General features: G+C 44.6%; 1 protein-coding gene across 2 annotated transcripts in view; it reads right to left on the reverse strand.

The window, feature by feature from the left end:
* The window catches only part of LOC138512916 (cadherin-related family member 4-like), a 95,415-nt gene that overhangs the window by 57,304 nt on the left and 20,759 nt on the right, over positions 1-17,352 (reverse strand). For both annotated transcript variants that reach the window (XM_069627685.1, XM_069627684.1), the window contains 4 exons: positions 11,703-11,882; positions 10,206-10,297; positions 4,476-4,586; positions 3,425-3,534 (listed from right to left, as the gene is read on the reverse strand). In XM_069627685.1, the coding sequence (XP_069483786.1) occupies positions 3,425-3,534; positions 4,476-4,586; positions 10,206-10,297; positions 11,703-11,882 (493 nt within the window). The remainder of the gene's footprint in view (positions 1-3,424; positions 3,535-4,475; positions 4,587-10,205; positions 10,298-11,702; positions 11,883-17,352) is intronic.

Consider the following 17,352-nt stretch of genomic DNA (forward strand, 5'->3'; position numbering starts at 1 on the left):
AAAAGCAAAAGCAAAAAGCTTGTAAAGCCTCCGTCGAACAATTCCATCAGTCATATTTAAAGTGCTTCATTCCTTGTGCAAGAACAAAGCCTTGTATGCTCACTCTGGTTTAACACTGCGAGTCAGTATTTTGAGAAGAGTAAGTTCTGGTGTGGGGGTGACATGCCATCTTGCAGCGGAAGCATTTTACCGCAAATAGTAGGGTCTCCCTTTCCCAAGAAAGAGTTCTTTAATGTGCACGGCTTTGAGAGGTTGGGGTCGTTGGGAGGGCCCCAAGCAGGACATCCACAAACCCATTGATATCAACTTGCTACACAAATTGCTTGTAGCCTTAAGGCGGGTGGCCTTCAATTCTTATGCTGCGTCATTATATGTGGGTGGCACTGGCATTGGCATTCTTTGGGACCTTCAGAATTAGCCAACTGGTTTCCACCGGCAAGAACAACAGGTCAGCAGGGCCCTCGCAGTGGGGGGAGTTTCCTTTTTCCACCAAAGGGTTGCAGGAGGGATTAAGGATCACGAGGAAGTGTAAAACTGACCAACAAGGCAGAGGTAAATGGGTCCAAATGTACAGATCTCCGCACAGAGGCAGCTGCCCCGCCCTCCTTTTATAGCTGTTCAGGTTGGGGGGCCACTACTGATGCACGCGGATGCCCCACCCCTCGCCACCCCACCCTTTCAAGTTTAGGAAAGTGCTGTCAGCCTCCTTGGGAGCAGCCGCAATTCAGGGCAAGGGTTGGCCCCCACACGTTTTAAGAATTGGGGCAGCCAACACGGCCGTCATGGAGCGAATGTCTGCACCACTTATGTAGATTGGCAGATGGGAGTCCGGCTGCTATCGACTTTATGTGAGGCCCCAGGGGAACTCGGTTCCCTTCTTGTGCGGATGGGCTGTTTCAGTACTGATTGAATATTTGCATGCAGCAACATTGACGGTTGGCCTATCGACAATGTATCAAGCAAACCAGGGCTGCGATTATGTTTTTGACCCATTTCTTTGAGCAATTATCCATACTGTGTCATCTGTTGAATACATTCATTTGTAGTGCAGGCTGACAAGGAGCGGCAATTGAGAGTAGGATCCAATTTAGGAATTTCGGGAAACAAAGGTGGTCTGGCTGCGCACATCAGGGATGAGGTGGCACTCTTTGTTGCCTGCAGTGCATTGGGAGCTGCCATGGAGGCCGGCCCCAAGATTTTTGATCTCAAACCTGGGAGGGAATGACCTTGCCATATTGGGGAGGGGTAGCTTACTGGCCCATCTACAGGAGGCATTAAGGATCATAGTGCAAGAGTTGCCTGGCACAGAGATCTTCTGGTCCGAGATTGCACCGAGGCAGCTCTCTTGAGGGGATGGAAAAATCTAGGAGGCACTTGAACAGAAGTTTAGAGAAATTTACGAGAACAGAAGGACTTGGGAACAAATTTAGGTAGCCATCTCCAATGAATCCGTCTCTTTTTGCGGCTGATGGGGTGTATTTAACCGACAAAGGAACAGATGTCTTCCTCACAGCGATTAAGGCAGCATTGAAAAGTGCTGGTTGATACTTACTACGTCGTTAATATGTCCTAAGAGTGTGGGGGGCATGGAGGATAGCAGGGGTATGGGGGGGTGGCAACCACAAAGTGTGGTGTAGTGGTGGGACGCGGTCTTAGAGAGAGAGGAGAACTTTGACACTGTGCTTACATATACGATTGGCTACGGAATAGCTGCACTCGAGCAAAAGCCAGTCGACGGGCACTAACTCCCCTTAGTCAGTCTATCTCAGGACCACAGACTTCAGGTGATAGGGACAGTTAAGGCTCCATCAGTTCTGAAAACCAGATGCAGACGGCTGCTGTTTGCAAATGGCAAACAGGGAGTGGCACGGGTCGCCCCTTGGACTATATTCCTTGTTCACTTATGTGGCTGGTACCGCCCCAATTTCTGTGATCCAATAAACTGGAAACACACAATTTGCAAACTTATCAACACAGAAACAGTTGCATATTTGTAAGACTGATTGGACCAATGGTTACATTGGTGTAGGTTTACATGACAGACTCTTGTCAACTTTGGTCTATTTCAAGACCTGCTTTATTGCCTTTGAATCTACGGTGCGCATATGAGGCGCCGACATCCGGGAAGTACTAGACATCAGATGATTAAAGAGAGTCAAGAACTACTCGAATTTACTGAGATGATTACCATTAGGAACCGAGCCAGTCGCCACACTTTCAAATACCGGCTACAATATCGCCTACCAGTAGTCATTGTGTGTAGGGGGCCACTCTCCAGCAGGGCTGAAGGGTAAGGGTAAAGTTTTCCCTTGTGGCTCCAGCACTTAAAAAAGTTTTTGGACAACTTGGAGCAGTGCCACCAGGAAATGGAGAACATTCTGTACATGGCCACCATTGCAGGTGCCAGAGTTCTTAGGTCATGTGACAATACTGGTGGCTCTGTCGAGGAAATCTGTCACACAATAGTGCCACGTGCACTTCCAAAAATAGGAGGGACAGGAAGTCCATAATCCACAAAGCAGTCCTTCAGGCTTTTCCTGCACCACAAATTGGCTTTCAACTAAATCCTGTTCTATGTCTTATTAAAGTTGACAGGAAGCTTCAGTCCAAGGTTTTCTCAAAGAAATCGGTCTGCACCCCCACTCTTTAAAAGTAAACGAGAAAAACGCTGCAGTCTTGCCACGTTTTCATGAGCGTTTGCAGTGTGATCAGAACTTTGGAGTTGATCAAGGTGCCTTTCTTTGGTCACAAAAGTTGATTGGACTTCAGGGGACGCGCCCATTCCAGAACTCCAAATTCTCTCACGGATTTCAGCCATCAGTCCGCCTGGTTGTGGAATGTCTTCAAGACTTCACAAATCAATGTAAAACGATTCAAAGACACACTAACAGTTTACTACCCCTACAACGGCCTATCAGCTATCATTCTATAGTTAACTAGTGAGTGATAACTGGCGAACTTTGCTGCATAAAGAACGCAGTAGCTCACACCTTCTTGAAGCGTAAACGCTATGACCAGGCAACCCCTGCAGTTTAGGATGCAAGCCTTGAGCTTAATCCATATCCTAAACATGGCTTACTGTTGCATCACTTCCATAGGGCCTGCTTTGTTCATGCTCCATGTTTCGGTGATTAGGCACCAACCATTAACATGAGATTACCAATACATGGAACCCGTGCCTAATGGGATATAGTATATATTTATTGATTGTGCACGTTGATAGCGCTTTGGAATAGAAATGCTATCTTTACTGATAATTGGAATCACCCCAAATAGACCGCCTGATTTCTTAAAAGCATCATGGATTTAAATCTTCTGTGGTGCTGGTGAGAATAGTATAAGACCTCTCAACATTATTAGATTAACTGGCAAGTATCATTATGGTAATCTGACATAACAAAGAAGGTTACTATCAAACACGTACATGAAGATGGGCGCTTCATCGTTGTCATTCATAATGTTGAAAGTGAGGGTCCCAGTGCAAGACTTCGGGTCCGCGGTTTTGTCGGTTGCAGAAACAACCATTGCGAAAATCTATGGTGACAAAGTACACATGGCGCAAATTTACCAATCAACAATATTTTGTAATGCAATTTGAAAGTCAATTACAGTAGATTATCGTAGCCTGTATTTTCATATTAGAAATGCTATCCCTATGATATTTTAACTATATTCTAAATCGGATAGGAAAGAAGGTTTTCTCCAGCAATTACTTGTTTCATCATTTGCAAATCAAAAGATGAAATTAATGCATAATGGGACATGAGACAGACAAGAATTCAGATGGACGTGTTTCAGGTTAGTCCACTCCATGTTTCAATGGTGAAGTCACTGTGTGGAGACGTTGTAAGGCTCATCAGAGTGCAATGCTATAGATTTGGACCCCTCACATTGGAGAAGTTCCGATCTATGATTCTTTTATGAGGTTTGAGCACATTTTGATGTGCGCACAGAGTAAATTAAAGCCCTTGGGATCTTCATACCAGTTACTTCCTCGGTGTAATATGAATTAGTTAAAATGTTATTTACAATTTTCAGAATTCCAAGCTTTAGGGTGAATCCGTCACAATGAGACCTCTAGCACATACTGTTTTCCAGCAATCTAAACAACATGTCAATTTGGTATGGCAGATGTGTACAAAGTATTAAACGTTGGGATTTAGATGCTATATGTCATAGACCCGGACTGGATCCAGGATATAGGCTCAAACTGCATATGTTGGGCCCTTGGGGTTTGTATGAATGCAATTTAACACGCAGGAATATTTAAAACTATGCATCGTACATATGTGACTAAATTGACTGTCTTGATACAGAGGGGCAACGCATAATACACATTGATGAAAACTGACCTACGAGTTCAGAATTTATGATGACTGCACCTACCAATATCCTGAACGATTTGAAGATTTTTATGTTTGCCAAAACCATACTTCTGGTTTTAGAATCGGCGTGATTTTAAAATGTTGTCTTACTTTAGGATCTTTTTCATAGTCCAAAGGAACGGCTGTTGTCGAAATCACACCAGAATCTTCATTCAAATAAAAATAAATATCAGTGCCCTCCATCCAGTCGAGCACCTCAAACTAGAAGCAGGAAACGACAGACAAAGAACAAGGGTTAATTGATGGTTACATTTAGTAGTAAAGTAAGTTCAAATTAAGAATGGTGTGCTCGATTTCCTCCAATCCGTCTAGGACTTAGAATGAAAGTGCATTGATGGGCTTAGATCTGCAATATTGTGAAATAACGACAATGCCATCAGGTTAAATCATTGTAGGAGGCTTACCAAACGGTAATGAGAGGGCTAGCAATACTTTACTTTGACTCCTAAACATCCCCTCATTTAGAGTATTCTTCCGTCACAACTTCTAACTTCAATAACCCCCAAATAGCAGAGACATTAAAAGACATCTGGAGGTGAATGCCTGCCATTTTAACTCATTTCCAGGGTGAGTGGGACTTATTCTGACTTTACCATCAGTATCGGGCACATCCTTTTCAAATTAATCATAACCTCACTCTATCTCTGAGTGTAGACTCTCTACAACATTTAAAGTATATCACACACCATTAACACTTATGAAGGTTGTCAAACAAGAAATTATATCGTGCCTCCTATTGCAACAAATATATGTATATTGGCCCACGCCAAGCGGTTTATAAGCCACATGTGAAGAAATCCGTGCCGCAAGGTCCTGACCTTAGAATCAATGTAAGCCGCCATATTAGGTTCTCTCTGTAAAGTCACCCTGTGAGTTAAAATGGTGGACGATGTCATTCCGAAATACAACATGGCCGTCTTGACCTCTGCGTGTAATTAATATGTAACTTGCCTGCAGGCCACTTGTTGGGGTCGTGAACTGAGACCTTCGCTGACCTATGTGTAAAGGATTACTCGTGCCAATGAAGCTAATCCGCGAGCAAATGTTAAGAACAATGTATCCAAATACTGAACTGAGAACACTTGTTTAACTACATTGTATTAATGTTTGAGAAGACCCTCTGAGGAATCATGAAATACACTGTTACCGTTTAGACTTGTTGGCGAATATATTAAAGGCAAACCCTAAGCATATAGATGTGTGAACTCGGCATGAACCCTAGATCAGTAATGTATTAGAGGAATATTAACCTGCAGTAGGGTTGGACATCATGTTTGCAAATGGTATAAAAGATCAACGAATTCTAATGTACAGCGTCTCTCACTAAGCACACTGAACCACGCTGGGGTTTGTTATGTTGTACTGAGGGCCGATAGCTATCGTTACTTTTTCTTTGTAACTGTTCATAAAGATCTTTGTATGTTCCTTTGTAACCCTTGTTCATTGTATTTCCTTTTGGGGTACTCAGCCTCGATATTTTAATAAAGTTTTAACCTTGTGAAAACAAAGTTAATTGTATGACAGCACCCTTGCAATATGAAACGTGTAACCTACATCAGTATCTTTATTGAGAATTTTGGCCAGATCAAGATTATGAATTGGGTCTAAACTCCAGTGCTGCAGTCTAGCCAATGCAGAAAAAGGGCCCAGAGGAAATGAGAAGTCCCTCACAGCTTTCAAGAATAACTTCAAAGCCTGACTTGACCAATCCATCTAACCTACTCTCACTTGATTGAAGTGTCAGATCAGCTTAACAAATGCCTCGGAGTTGTGCAGACCCTCAGAGGAAAAGAAACAATGGTCCTGTCTGACAACCGAGCTTTATAAAAAGCTTCCCCCAAAAACCAATTCCAAGATTATAGTTTATTAAAAGGGGTTGCTCGTTGCATAACAGTAAGTACAAACGTGACATGCCTTCAAATCTACTTGGCAAATATTTTGTATTGTGACGATACATTTCAGTGCAAGCCATGGGTGCTGAATAATGAGTTTTTGAAAGATTCTCTAAAAGCACTTGCCCTGACTCAACTTCCCCTTTTAGAGGAGGTCCCAGATATGGCCTGCACCCCTGTCTCCCATTGCGAGTTGCAAGTAAAGTACTCGCCAAGGTATGTGACGTATGAGGAGCAACTGAACCAACAGAGACCCGCATTGGGCCTCTGCTTATTGGCATTTCAACAGGTACTGATCTTCTAATGTACATAGGGCAGACAGCCCTGGGCAGCACAGTACCCAATCAGACAACCATACCAGCCGCTGATACAAAACGATGAGTATTTACAGACTGTCCATGAGGAGACACAAAGAGCCCTGATGGAAGGCAAACGATGATGAGAAGAGGGCCTGGAAAGACTAACACATGAGAAAAGGCAACACGCGAACGCATGAATCCACGAAAACAGGTGCAAGAGACACGAAGGACAACACAATGTTAAAATGTAAGAAATGTCATAGCGAAAGAACCAACATGAAAGAATCGAAACCAGCTAATGTGTGTAAATAGGCTTCAAACACAAGAAGCTAACAAATCGACACTGCGAGCATGCTTAGTAGAAGAATAGAGCGGCAAGCGCCAATATATATCTACCTCAATAAAGCACAATGTACACGTGCGACTCCATTTTGTAAAAGCAGAAGTACGCCCAGGCGGTCAAGGCCTAACTGGTCAGATTTCATATCCAAGCCCAAGCCAGGGGAAAGAGCGGAATCGAAACTCAACAAAGGACGGCTCAGGCCTGGGAAATCGAGCTCAACCCAAGAGAGGGAGGCGAGCTTCAGCTAAGGAGAATCGAAACTTCAGAGCATACTAGCCTGCCCTGTGAAGGTCAAGATAAGGAGGCCCGGGCAGGTGGTGGAGCTACATGGAGAATTAAATACACGAAAAGCTGGAAACTGAAGCAGATTCACGGTGAATCAACACGTGACCAGCCAGGCGTGAAGAAGTACCACCGTCTGATGTCACCCAGATCCAAGGGATGCCATAACTTTTCCTGATAAGAGACAAAAGTTTAGAGGCCTTCCTTAGCCAACTAATTGACACATGGCCCTAAAACCACTGATTGATGGAAGGGGGGCAGGGTGAATCTTGGGACACTAGGCACCTGGGTGTCCAGCCTGCTTGCTGCTAATTAAAGTGGAGATTTATGGTTAAGGGTGTAACTTGCCCAATCACAATGGACCATGTAATCTAGGGTCCTATAGACACTGTAACCAATAGGACATCATACTTATAGTGACGTCCATCACGTGTGATGTAGAGGGATGGGCGTAGACGCCCACCAGATAAGAGTTAACCAATCCGCATGCTCTATTGTCATATACAGATATAACACCTATACTTAAGTTACCTTTCCCAAACAATTAGATTGCGTGAGGATTTTTTGTAGAATTAGACGTCAATGATGACGAGTTTAGCCTATAAAAATGGCTGCTGGCCTAAAGTGCGGGGAAGTCGGAGCGAGACAGGTGTTTGCGATGCTGCTGATTTCCATATGCTGATGTATGTATCATTAAACGGACTTCCCTTTGCCAACTTATTGAGTCCTGATTTTTTAGATGTGCTGGAGTATGTGAATCCTGCACCCTGTCCTCACACGGTGCAGCTATCTAGTATTACAAGTTCTCAGGGGTTGAGTACTGACCAATGGGCCCGTCAGTAATTTCCTCTCCCCGTGAACAGCCTGATGTCACCTTTGAAGATACTGTGGACAAAATGTCTGGGGGACCCCAAACTTTATTGTATGGCTGTTGGTTTCCATTTGAGAACCTTCATCTTGAGATTGTGGACCACATGTCCGAACCCAAATGGTTCTTCTCTAGATAGAACCAATACATCCTGTTGTGAAGTCATTCAACATTAATATATTTGACAAAACTAAAATACCAAACAATACAAAGTATGTAGCAGCTAGTTGTAAAATAAGTACTGTGAAGAGGGTGACCATGATCCGTGGTGAACCAGAGTGAGCGGTTTCGCTTCTCTCTTAATATTTGTAAATCAGTTATAAGAACAATATTCCAAAAGTATTACTGTGTTCACATAGTACCCAAAACCAAAGCCCTACCTACACTCACCTATGACTATTGTTGCACCCCATGAGAACTGAGCTACAGACATATTGACTTTAGGATGCAATGGGAGCTGGTTGCCCAAACGAATACAACAATCCAGTGCGGGAGTTCTAAAAGAACTGAACTGCAACGGAGGTGGAGAAATGTCCTCTGAGGAGGTACGACAGGAGCCGTGCACAGGGCGAGCAGATAGAACCTAAGGGGAAGCTGTGAATCGAGGCGAAGGACAACTCGAATGCGGTCCAAAATTGAAGTACTACTCGGGCCACTGCTGAGATGAACATCTAGGCACCCCAGGCCCTGGAAAAGCATCTGAGCAAGAGGGCATGCACCCAGGCAGAGTACGATGTCTGCAGAGCCTCTGCAGTCCCTGCCGACGAGCTGAATGCTAACAGAGCCTTGTGAATCAACGCAGCTCCTCAGAAACGGTGGTACCTGCAAGAAAGAAGCAAACAGGTATGCAGGTCACCTGAGAGGCGGGGAAGCAAGAGGGTGAAAATAGAAGCTGGAATAAGAGGGTCTGGGACTCTGATTGTAAAAGAAGGAAGGAAGAAGTTTAAGATTGGCATGAGAGTAAACAAAGAGGGAACAATGCTACATTCCAGGTTTGCTACATTCCAGGTTTGCTACATTCCAGGTTTGGGAACCCTTTCTGAAAGGCAGAATCCTAAAGTCACAAGGAATAAGTGTGTCTTTTATAAGTGCCAATTGACAAGATGACAACTGCTTGGCAGTAGAGTAAACCACGCTTTTCAGTATATTGGGACCTGCTCCCACATGAGAGTTTCGGAACAAATGGGTCAAGAACCCTGGAAGTGAAGACAACTACCCAGAAGGATACAATCCTACGCTTGGGAGGGAAGAGTGGCAAGTTTGTGGGATAAAGAACCATGGATCTGAGAAGTCTATCCTTGTGAATTTGGAAGGGAATTTACCTAGGAAGGATATGGGGGCCAGAAGCCCAACAGGAAGGGAAGTAGAACAAGACTAATTCTTGTGGAAAGGAGCACACCCCTACCCTTGCAATCCTATGTGTGTGAACATTGGTGGTTGCAACTAAAAGTCTCTCGGGTAATCAGAACTGGTGAAATAAACAAAGAAAAGTTCCCAAACACTTAGCTTTGGGAAGAGGTCATCTTTGGACAGTTGGTTTAAGTTAGTAGTCTTAGGGACGGAGGCAGGCTTTTGAGACATGACAATGAGAAACTTATTATTTTTAGTGACACTAGTGCAATTGACTTCCTGACAATTGCACTCATTTTCTTTAAGGTGGGGAACCTTTAGGGACAGAGAGTCATTTTTCCTACCCTTTTTTTCTATACCCATAAAGAAGCCACCATTGTGTCTGAGGCTTGCTTCTACACCCTTATGCATTGCTGAGATATCACTGAGGGCCTGATTCACAGAAGCTGTTTATAATGGTGCAATCTCGTGAGAAAACACTTTGTGAATCAGGCCCCTTTAAACACAAAATGTTGTCTTTTTTCATTAACAGATGATGCTCTATCCAAATCACTCTAATTACAGTAAGTGCGAGATTGCCAGGCCATCCAATATTCACTAATTGCTTGCCAAAAAATGCTCGTCATTTTTCAGGTGGTGTATACTGTGTAATAAAGAAACTTCTTCACATTACATATGATCTCATTTGGTTCAATCTGACGCCTGGCACGAGGATCGGTTTTAAATCAGAAACATGCCCAGATGCTGCTAAGCTGATGGTCTCTACATTGAATTTGCATTCCTTACTTTGATATCCTCTCCTTCATCGGGGTCGCTTGCAAGGATTCTGTAGACAACTGCATTGGCAGGAAGGGTTTCCATCACAATTAGAGAGACACCTAGGATGCCAAAAATATGTTAATTGACCTGCTAAATATATGGCATGTTCTTTTCAATCTGATTAGTTTTAAAAACATACTTCTGGGTTTATTCCATGAGGGATTACATGAGATAATACAATTAAAGTTTGCGACAAAGTGGAGGCTGATCAAAAATATGGCTAGTAAGCATTTCCAATACTGAGCATATTGATATCCGCCACACTTCAGACACATTGATTAGTAAGATGAATGCAGAATCGTGCAAAGCAGCTTTAATGGCAATATGGCCAAAGTCAATATCACGAGGAAGGAAACATTTGTTGCTCTGTAATTGCTCTGGTGAAAAGAACAAAGTACAAAAATAAAAATCTGTTAACCTTTCCCAAACATTAAAAGAACATATAACTGATTGCAGTCTCATAAGCATTACTGTGGTCACAGTATATCCACAACTGAAGTTCTAACTGCACTCACCCATGACTATCGCTCCACCCCATGAGAGTCAGCTACGGACATGTTGACTTTGGGATCCAACACCAGATGTTAGTTTTATGATCTCAGCATTGTCTACTTAGTTCAGTATTATAGTAACAGTCCTTATGTTGCAACATCCCCTATATCTGATTATTTCCCGGACCCTCCCATATTGTTTGCCAATGGGAATCATCTTTGGAAATAACACTAATATTGGAATACTGGGTGACGTGTGTCTTCTTGCACGAGGACCTTTAAACAGGAATGCAAGGACTCGGAAGAAATCTCTCGCAATACATTGTGTTACTACACAACAAGTGAGCCACACCCTTACTTTATGGTATGAAACATTGCAATGTATATCTGTGTGGGCACCGGAGTCAAGGCTTGCCCAGCAAGTGGAAATCACTTTCGCGGGAGATTTGACTTATGGACTCTAAAGAGGTGGGGATCTCAAAAGCCCCTTCTTTTCCAGGAGTTCATTTTACTTGATGTCTCTGGGTCAATAGTGCAACACAAAACCTACGCATTAAGATTAAATGTGATTTAAGTACTTATAATTACAGAGAATGCTTCAATAAAACCTTAATAAAGAAACATATCGATTTTTAAATGTCTTTTATTATGCAGCGGTCCGCTCCCCCCCCCCATTTCCCTATGCTTTTAAACCCACCACAACCCTTACCCCACCACATATACATTTTAAACAAATATTTTCAGTTTTTTAATTATCAATGAATAACTCGAACAATAATAATGAAAAAATGTTATTTGTTAAAATCACATATTGGTGGCACCCTCTGGTTCCACACTCCCCTTCTATTAACCGAGACCCGTTATACAGAGTGAAAAACATACAGAAGGCATGACCAAGACTCATGCCTGTTCATTTTGCATCATTGGGTCACAAATCACCCTGAACCTTCACAGGTAGCACATGCGACCTTACCTGCAGAGAAACCAGGGTCACAGGCGGGGGGCTCATTTTCGTTGAGAACCACAATGGACAATGTATAGAAAGAGGTGTGCATCGCATCGTTATCTGTGGCCTTCATCAGCAAAGGGTAGGTTTTAGGATTAGCAGGATTGTCAAAGTCCAGCTTCTTGCGTAGAGTTAGGGCGCCAAGATCTGATTCGTAAATGACAGAAATGGGTTAGTGTCACTTGAATTAGCACATATAGTGAGCAAAGCAGTGTTTGTAGTTATGTGTACAGTAAATTAAAAACAATAACTATTCATCGAGCACATTTCATATGTCAAATATACTTTTCAAATCATTAACATCCCTGTTGGTTCAATTGAATTGCAATACAATCTACATTTCACAACACTGTGGTTGTCACAAGTGTCCACTTATTGAAGATGAGCTGAGGCTGAGAATAAATCACAACCCATCCTGAACTATCTTTCCAAAGGAATGAAACAAATTACATCATCCAACCTGGATTGCACAGACTACATGTCCCACAACTCCATTATTGAACAAAAGCAAAAAGCAAAACCTGGACTGGATTATACAAGTCAAATCATTGTCACGGGAGTCAGTCAAGTGAGCTAGAGCTCACAAAAGGCTGCAAAATAACATGGTCCTGGTATCACAGACCATGTTAACAAACCAACAAGAAACGGACTACATATCCCATAATACCCTTTTCTAAACAGAAGAAAAGCCAGACTGGGCTAGCAAAATGTTTTAGAGATTTAGAATCAGGAAGATAATGGGGAGGACCTGGCCAACCCACAGGAGTGTTTGCCAGCCCCCAAACGAGGTACTTTTCTAGAGCACCCCTGGCCACATTCAATATCTAGAAAGCCAGCACAAAGACTTGCCACCCACACCTGAACAGCCAATGAACACACAGGCAAGGCCCCACTTCCTTCCCCCACTACCAGGTACATTGGGGAGTAGAGAACACATGCTTTTCACAGTTGAGAGTCCAAGGGAGACAGCATCATCTGCAGTCGAACCCTCCATTGCAAGCAAGGGAAGGATTCCAGCACTGCATCATGCAAAGAAGACACACATTCATAAAACTCCAAAGCCGCACATGCAATGTGGACTACGTGCACTGAGCTACTTGCCACAGAAGGTCAACAAAGCTACATTCAGAGAACATGAACTCTCCAGCAAAAGGTACGAAAACAAGCCAACACCGACAAACACAGACTAGGTGCTGAAATCACCACCCCGCAATCCACTTCAAAAACCTCCCCCATGGACTCAGGACTACAAAGCATCTCTGCCATGCAACATGCACAAATAGGGCATGGGACCTCTAGATCAACCAGAGGGCAGCTGGCCAGTCCAAGCTCTATAAAAGGGCCAGTCCCCATGAGTGGAAGAGACATCGAGTGTTAGAGAGAAGGAAGGAGATTGATGGAAAGGTTATCGGGCTGACTCTAAAACCTGGAATGGAAGGAGAGATGGTAGTACTTGAATCACAGCCTTCAACAAATTTCCTGCAGCTCCGGCTCCCAGCTACAGCCAGCAGCCCAGCAGACGATCCTCGGCAAAGGTCCAGCATGCAAAAAAGCCCAAGCCCTCTCTGATGCACCTCCATTCCAAACCCCACATTCAACACGGGCTCCTCGATATGGTTATGTACCTTTCCTTACTGTTTTCCAGTCTTTTGCATAATGTCACCTCCGGCCACGTCACGTGCCAGAACTTTCCAGCACCCATCTCGTCGTCTTTGAGCAGTGTTCCGCTTCCGACAAATGTCCCAATCTCCCAATAATGTTGCACTTCACTTTACCCTCCTTCTCCCTTTCCTGCTTTGCACTTTACCCTCCTTCTCCCTTTCCTGCTTTGCACTTTACCCTCCTCCTCCCTTTCCTGCTTTGCACTTTACCCTTCTTCTCCCTTTCCTGCTTTGCACTTTACCCTCCTTCTCCCTTTCCTGCTTTGCACTTTACCCTCCTCCTCCCATTCCTGCTTTGCACTTTACCCTCCTTCTCCCTTTCCTGCTTTGCACTTTACCCTCCTTCTCCCTTTCCTGCTTTGCACTTTACCCTCCTCCTCCCTTTCCTGCTTTGCACTTTACCCTCCTTCTCCCTTTCCTGCTTTGCACTTTACCCTCCTTCTCCCTTTCCTGCTTTGCACTTTACCCTTCTTCTCCCTTTCCTGCTTTGCACTTTACCCTCCTTCTCCCTTTCCTGCTTTGCACTTTACCCTCCTTCTCCCTTTCCTGCTTTGCACTTTACCCTCCTCCTCCCTTTCCTGCTTTGCACTTTACCCTCCTTCTCCCTTTCCTGCTTTGCACTTTACCCTCCTCCTCCCTTTCCTGCTTTGCACTTTACCCTCCTTCTCCCTTTCCTGCTTTGCACTTTACCCTCCTTCTCCCTTTCCTGCTTTGCACTTTACCCTCCTTCTCCCTTTGCTGCTTTGCACTTTACCCTCCTTCTCCCTTTCCTGCTTTGCACTTTACCCTCCTTCTCCCTTTCCTGCTTTGCACTTTACCCTCCTTCTCCCTTTCCTGCGTTGCACTTTACCCTCCTTCTCCCTTTCCTGCTTTGCACTTTACCCTCCTTCTCCCTTTCCTGCTTTGCACTTTACCCTCCTTCTCCCTTTCCTGCTTTGCACTTTACCCTCCTTCTCTCTTTCCTGCTTTGCACTTTACCCTCCTTCTCCCTTTCCTGCTTTGCACTTTACCCTCCTTCTCCCTTTCCTGCTTTGCACTTTACCCTCCTCCTCCCTTTCCTGCTTTGCACTTTACCCTCCTTCTCCCTTTCCTGCTTTGCACTTTACCCTCCTGCTCTCTTTCCTGCTTTGCACAAACAATGAGGGTTATATTTTCAAGGCCCATGGCTCTGTCCGCTGTGAATCTTTCCTTCCTGAAGCACTGCTGTGCAGCGCCTTAATTTTGCGTTATTCTTGTAGACATGGCCATGTTCGTGCACTTTGAGCTATGCCAGCACTTTTGTGGCCTAAGCAAACCTGACCCACTTTATTTGACATTTAACACAAATGCTTAATAAAGGGGAGTGAACTACACACTGAAAATACTGCACACATTCTGCAGCTCCTAAATACTCTGACAGAGGATGGAAAGTGTTGGGGAGCTCCTTTCATTGGCTAACAGGGGCAGTTGAGAAAGGTTTTAAATATTCTGCTGAGAAGGAAGCAATGATAGAGGGGGAGAGAGCATTCCTAAATTGCAGGACAAGGACATAAAATAAAAGCAGGAGGATCCCCCGCATCAGGGGTGGAACTGATAGTTTGTGGAGGGCACAGGAGCAGGGTGTGTTGTAAAATGCTGCCCACTTCCCCAGTGAGTGCAAGGCCATCCAGCAGGAGGCTGGTAGGTGGCGGTTGAGGAGGATCGTGGAAAACTGCAAATGCTGTATACCACTTAGTGGAGGACTTTTTTGAGTGGGGCGCATAAGGATAAAAAGGGCATACCAGAAAGTAGACTTACCCCTCTTGTGCCTTGAAAACAGAACTACTGGGTAAGAAGTATAGTTGATGGGTTCATGAGATGTGTCCAGTTTTGGAAGTCTTTACGAGATTCATTTTGGCCGCTATGGCAGTGCCCGCCGTGAACTGGAAGAGTTAATGGTTACCGTTGTAAAGAAGCACACAGTTATGAGCCATTGCTGAGGTGGTGAAGAGGCCGGGGGCAAGAGATGAGAGAGTGGTGCAGATTGTGAAGGTCATGTGAGGGGGGAAAGAGAACTTCTCGCTTTTAGGTTCACAGCGCTACTTACTGTACAACCACCAAGGGGGGGTGTTGCAAGGAGGCATTGGGGTTGAGATTTGCAGCCTGCAGGGCTGAAACTCAAGTAGAGGATCTTAGTATCGTCGGTGAAGAGGTGATATCTAAAGCCAAGTGAAGACATTGCATTCATTTATCTAGGTATTTACAATCGCCCCTATGCACAATCTGTCTTCTGAGGGAAGAGCTACCCAGACTGAGGAGGAGGAGAGGGTGTACGGCTCTTCCTAGAAGAATGGCTCACGGAGGGGATTAGAATAAGGAGGTGCCGGAGTCCCAGGAAGTGGAATTGGGGTAACGGAAGACAGGAAGACATGCAGATGAATAAAGTGTCCTTGAAGCGAGGGAGGGACAGGATTAGAAGAGGGAGGGTTGAGCAGAGTCTTAAATGCAGCTGGAATGTGTTGATGGAGGAGACCAGGGGAGCGGTGACGGCGAGGCCCACTGAGCAGAGCCGTGGTGATATAGCCGAGAGCCTTCCCGTGGAGCGTGCACATGGCGATGCTTAATGAAGGGGAAGCACCTCGAGACTCTACTGCACACTTTAGGACAACTGTCTTGAGCTGTTGATGAGATCTTGGTGTAGACATTGTAGCAGCAAGAGGCCAGTTTGGTGGTGGTAGTTCTTCATCTTTTAAGATCGAAATTCTAATGATACATTCTATGACGTCATAGAATTATACATAATATGGCCTTCTGCTCAGCTGATGAGCATACAGACGGAAGTCACTGTGATTCTTCAAGCACCTTTTAAAAAGACCACTGGAAAAATGTGACCTCCACATCAAATTAGTGATGTCGCCCACTGACCCCGCCCACTGATCTCGTGAGGAAGACTTCAGCTAGCAAGCAAAAGTAAGTAGTCCAGTTTTTGGGTATCTCAATGTATATTTTGTTTCAAACCTGCTGGATAGGACACCTGGTGTAGAATTGACACAAGCAGGCATCCGCAACATGGATGTGTTCCACAACACATGTGTAACCAGTGGTGGAAGTGTACGAAAAGAAGTAGTGGAGCTATGTTCCCTGCTGGTCTGCACCGCTCCCCGCAAACCCCATCTCCATGTCCCCTCCCACGCACAATACAAACCCCCAAACGTATGCGTCTGAACATTCAGTGTACTACACTGCAGTTTAAGGGAAAGTGCAAGTTTTAATTAAGTGTTACTGTTCCTACACTTTTAATTAAAAGAAGTAGAGGAGCACCACTCCTGATCGCTCCCACCCACTTCGACCACTGTGTGTAACTTATGTTAGACCGTGTGCCTGCTGCACATAGGTTTCTGAGTGACATCATGGTGACAATTCCTCATAGATAGTCACCACTGAACACAACATATGCGAGTGTCCCTCTGGGCCCTCCTCCTTCCTCCCCGAGCTGGGCCCCTGCACCATAAGGCAAAGGTTGACAGGGGAGACCTCTAGGTCCTTTCCATAACATGATGCAAAAAACGACCTGCCTTCTCTCACCTGTTCCAATCCCTCACGAATGTCACTAATCCGTCATGATGAGACTGCCCGCCCCCAGTACTGCCTCTCCCAAATCAGAGAGCTATTGTATTCACATATGTGAAGGAACATGCATTTGTAGTACGACAGGTATGTATCTAATAGTGTGCTGTGCAATACAATAAACTTAGTGGGATTATATAAACTAGAGCCAAAGGAGATGTCTACCGCTGTGCCAACCATAACCCTAGTCCCCCAAAAACCCACTGCTGTCGAACCTATGTCCACATCCTTCCAAAATCTGACCGAGCGGCCGCTAATCCCAATACCTTTGACTAGATAACTGGGTCGGGTTCATGTACACAATAAACACAGCATAACAACAAGACGTGTCTGTTACAACGTCTTTGCAGCTAGAAGTCTGTCAAGCTCAC

Source organism: Ambystoma mexicanum, chromosome 12, assembly GCF_040938575.1.
Source record: "Ambystoma mexicanum isolate Mex_15411 chromosome 12, UKY_AmexF1_1, whole genome shotgun sequence".
Taxonomy (NCBI): domain Eukaryota; kingdom Metazoa; phylum Chordata; class Amphibia; order Caudata; family Ambystomatidae; genus Ambystoma; species Ambystoma mexicanum.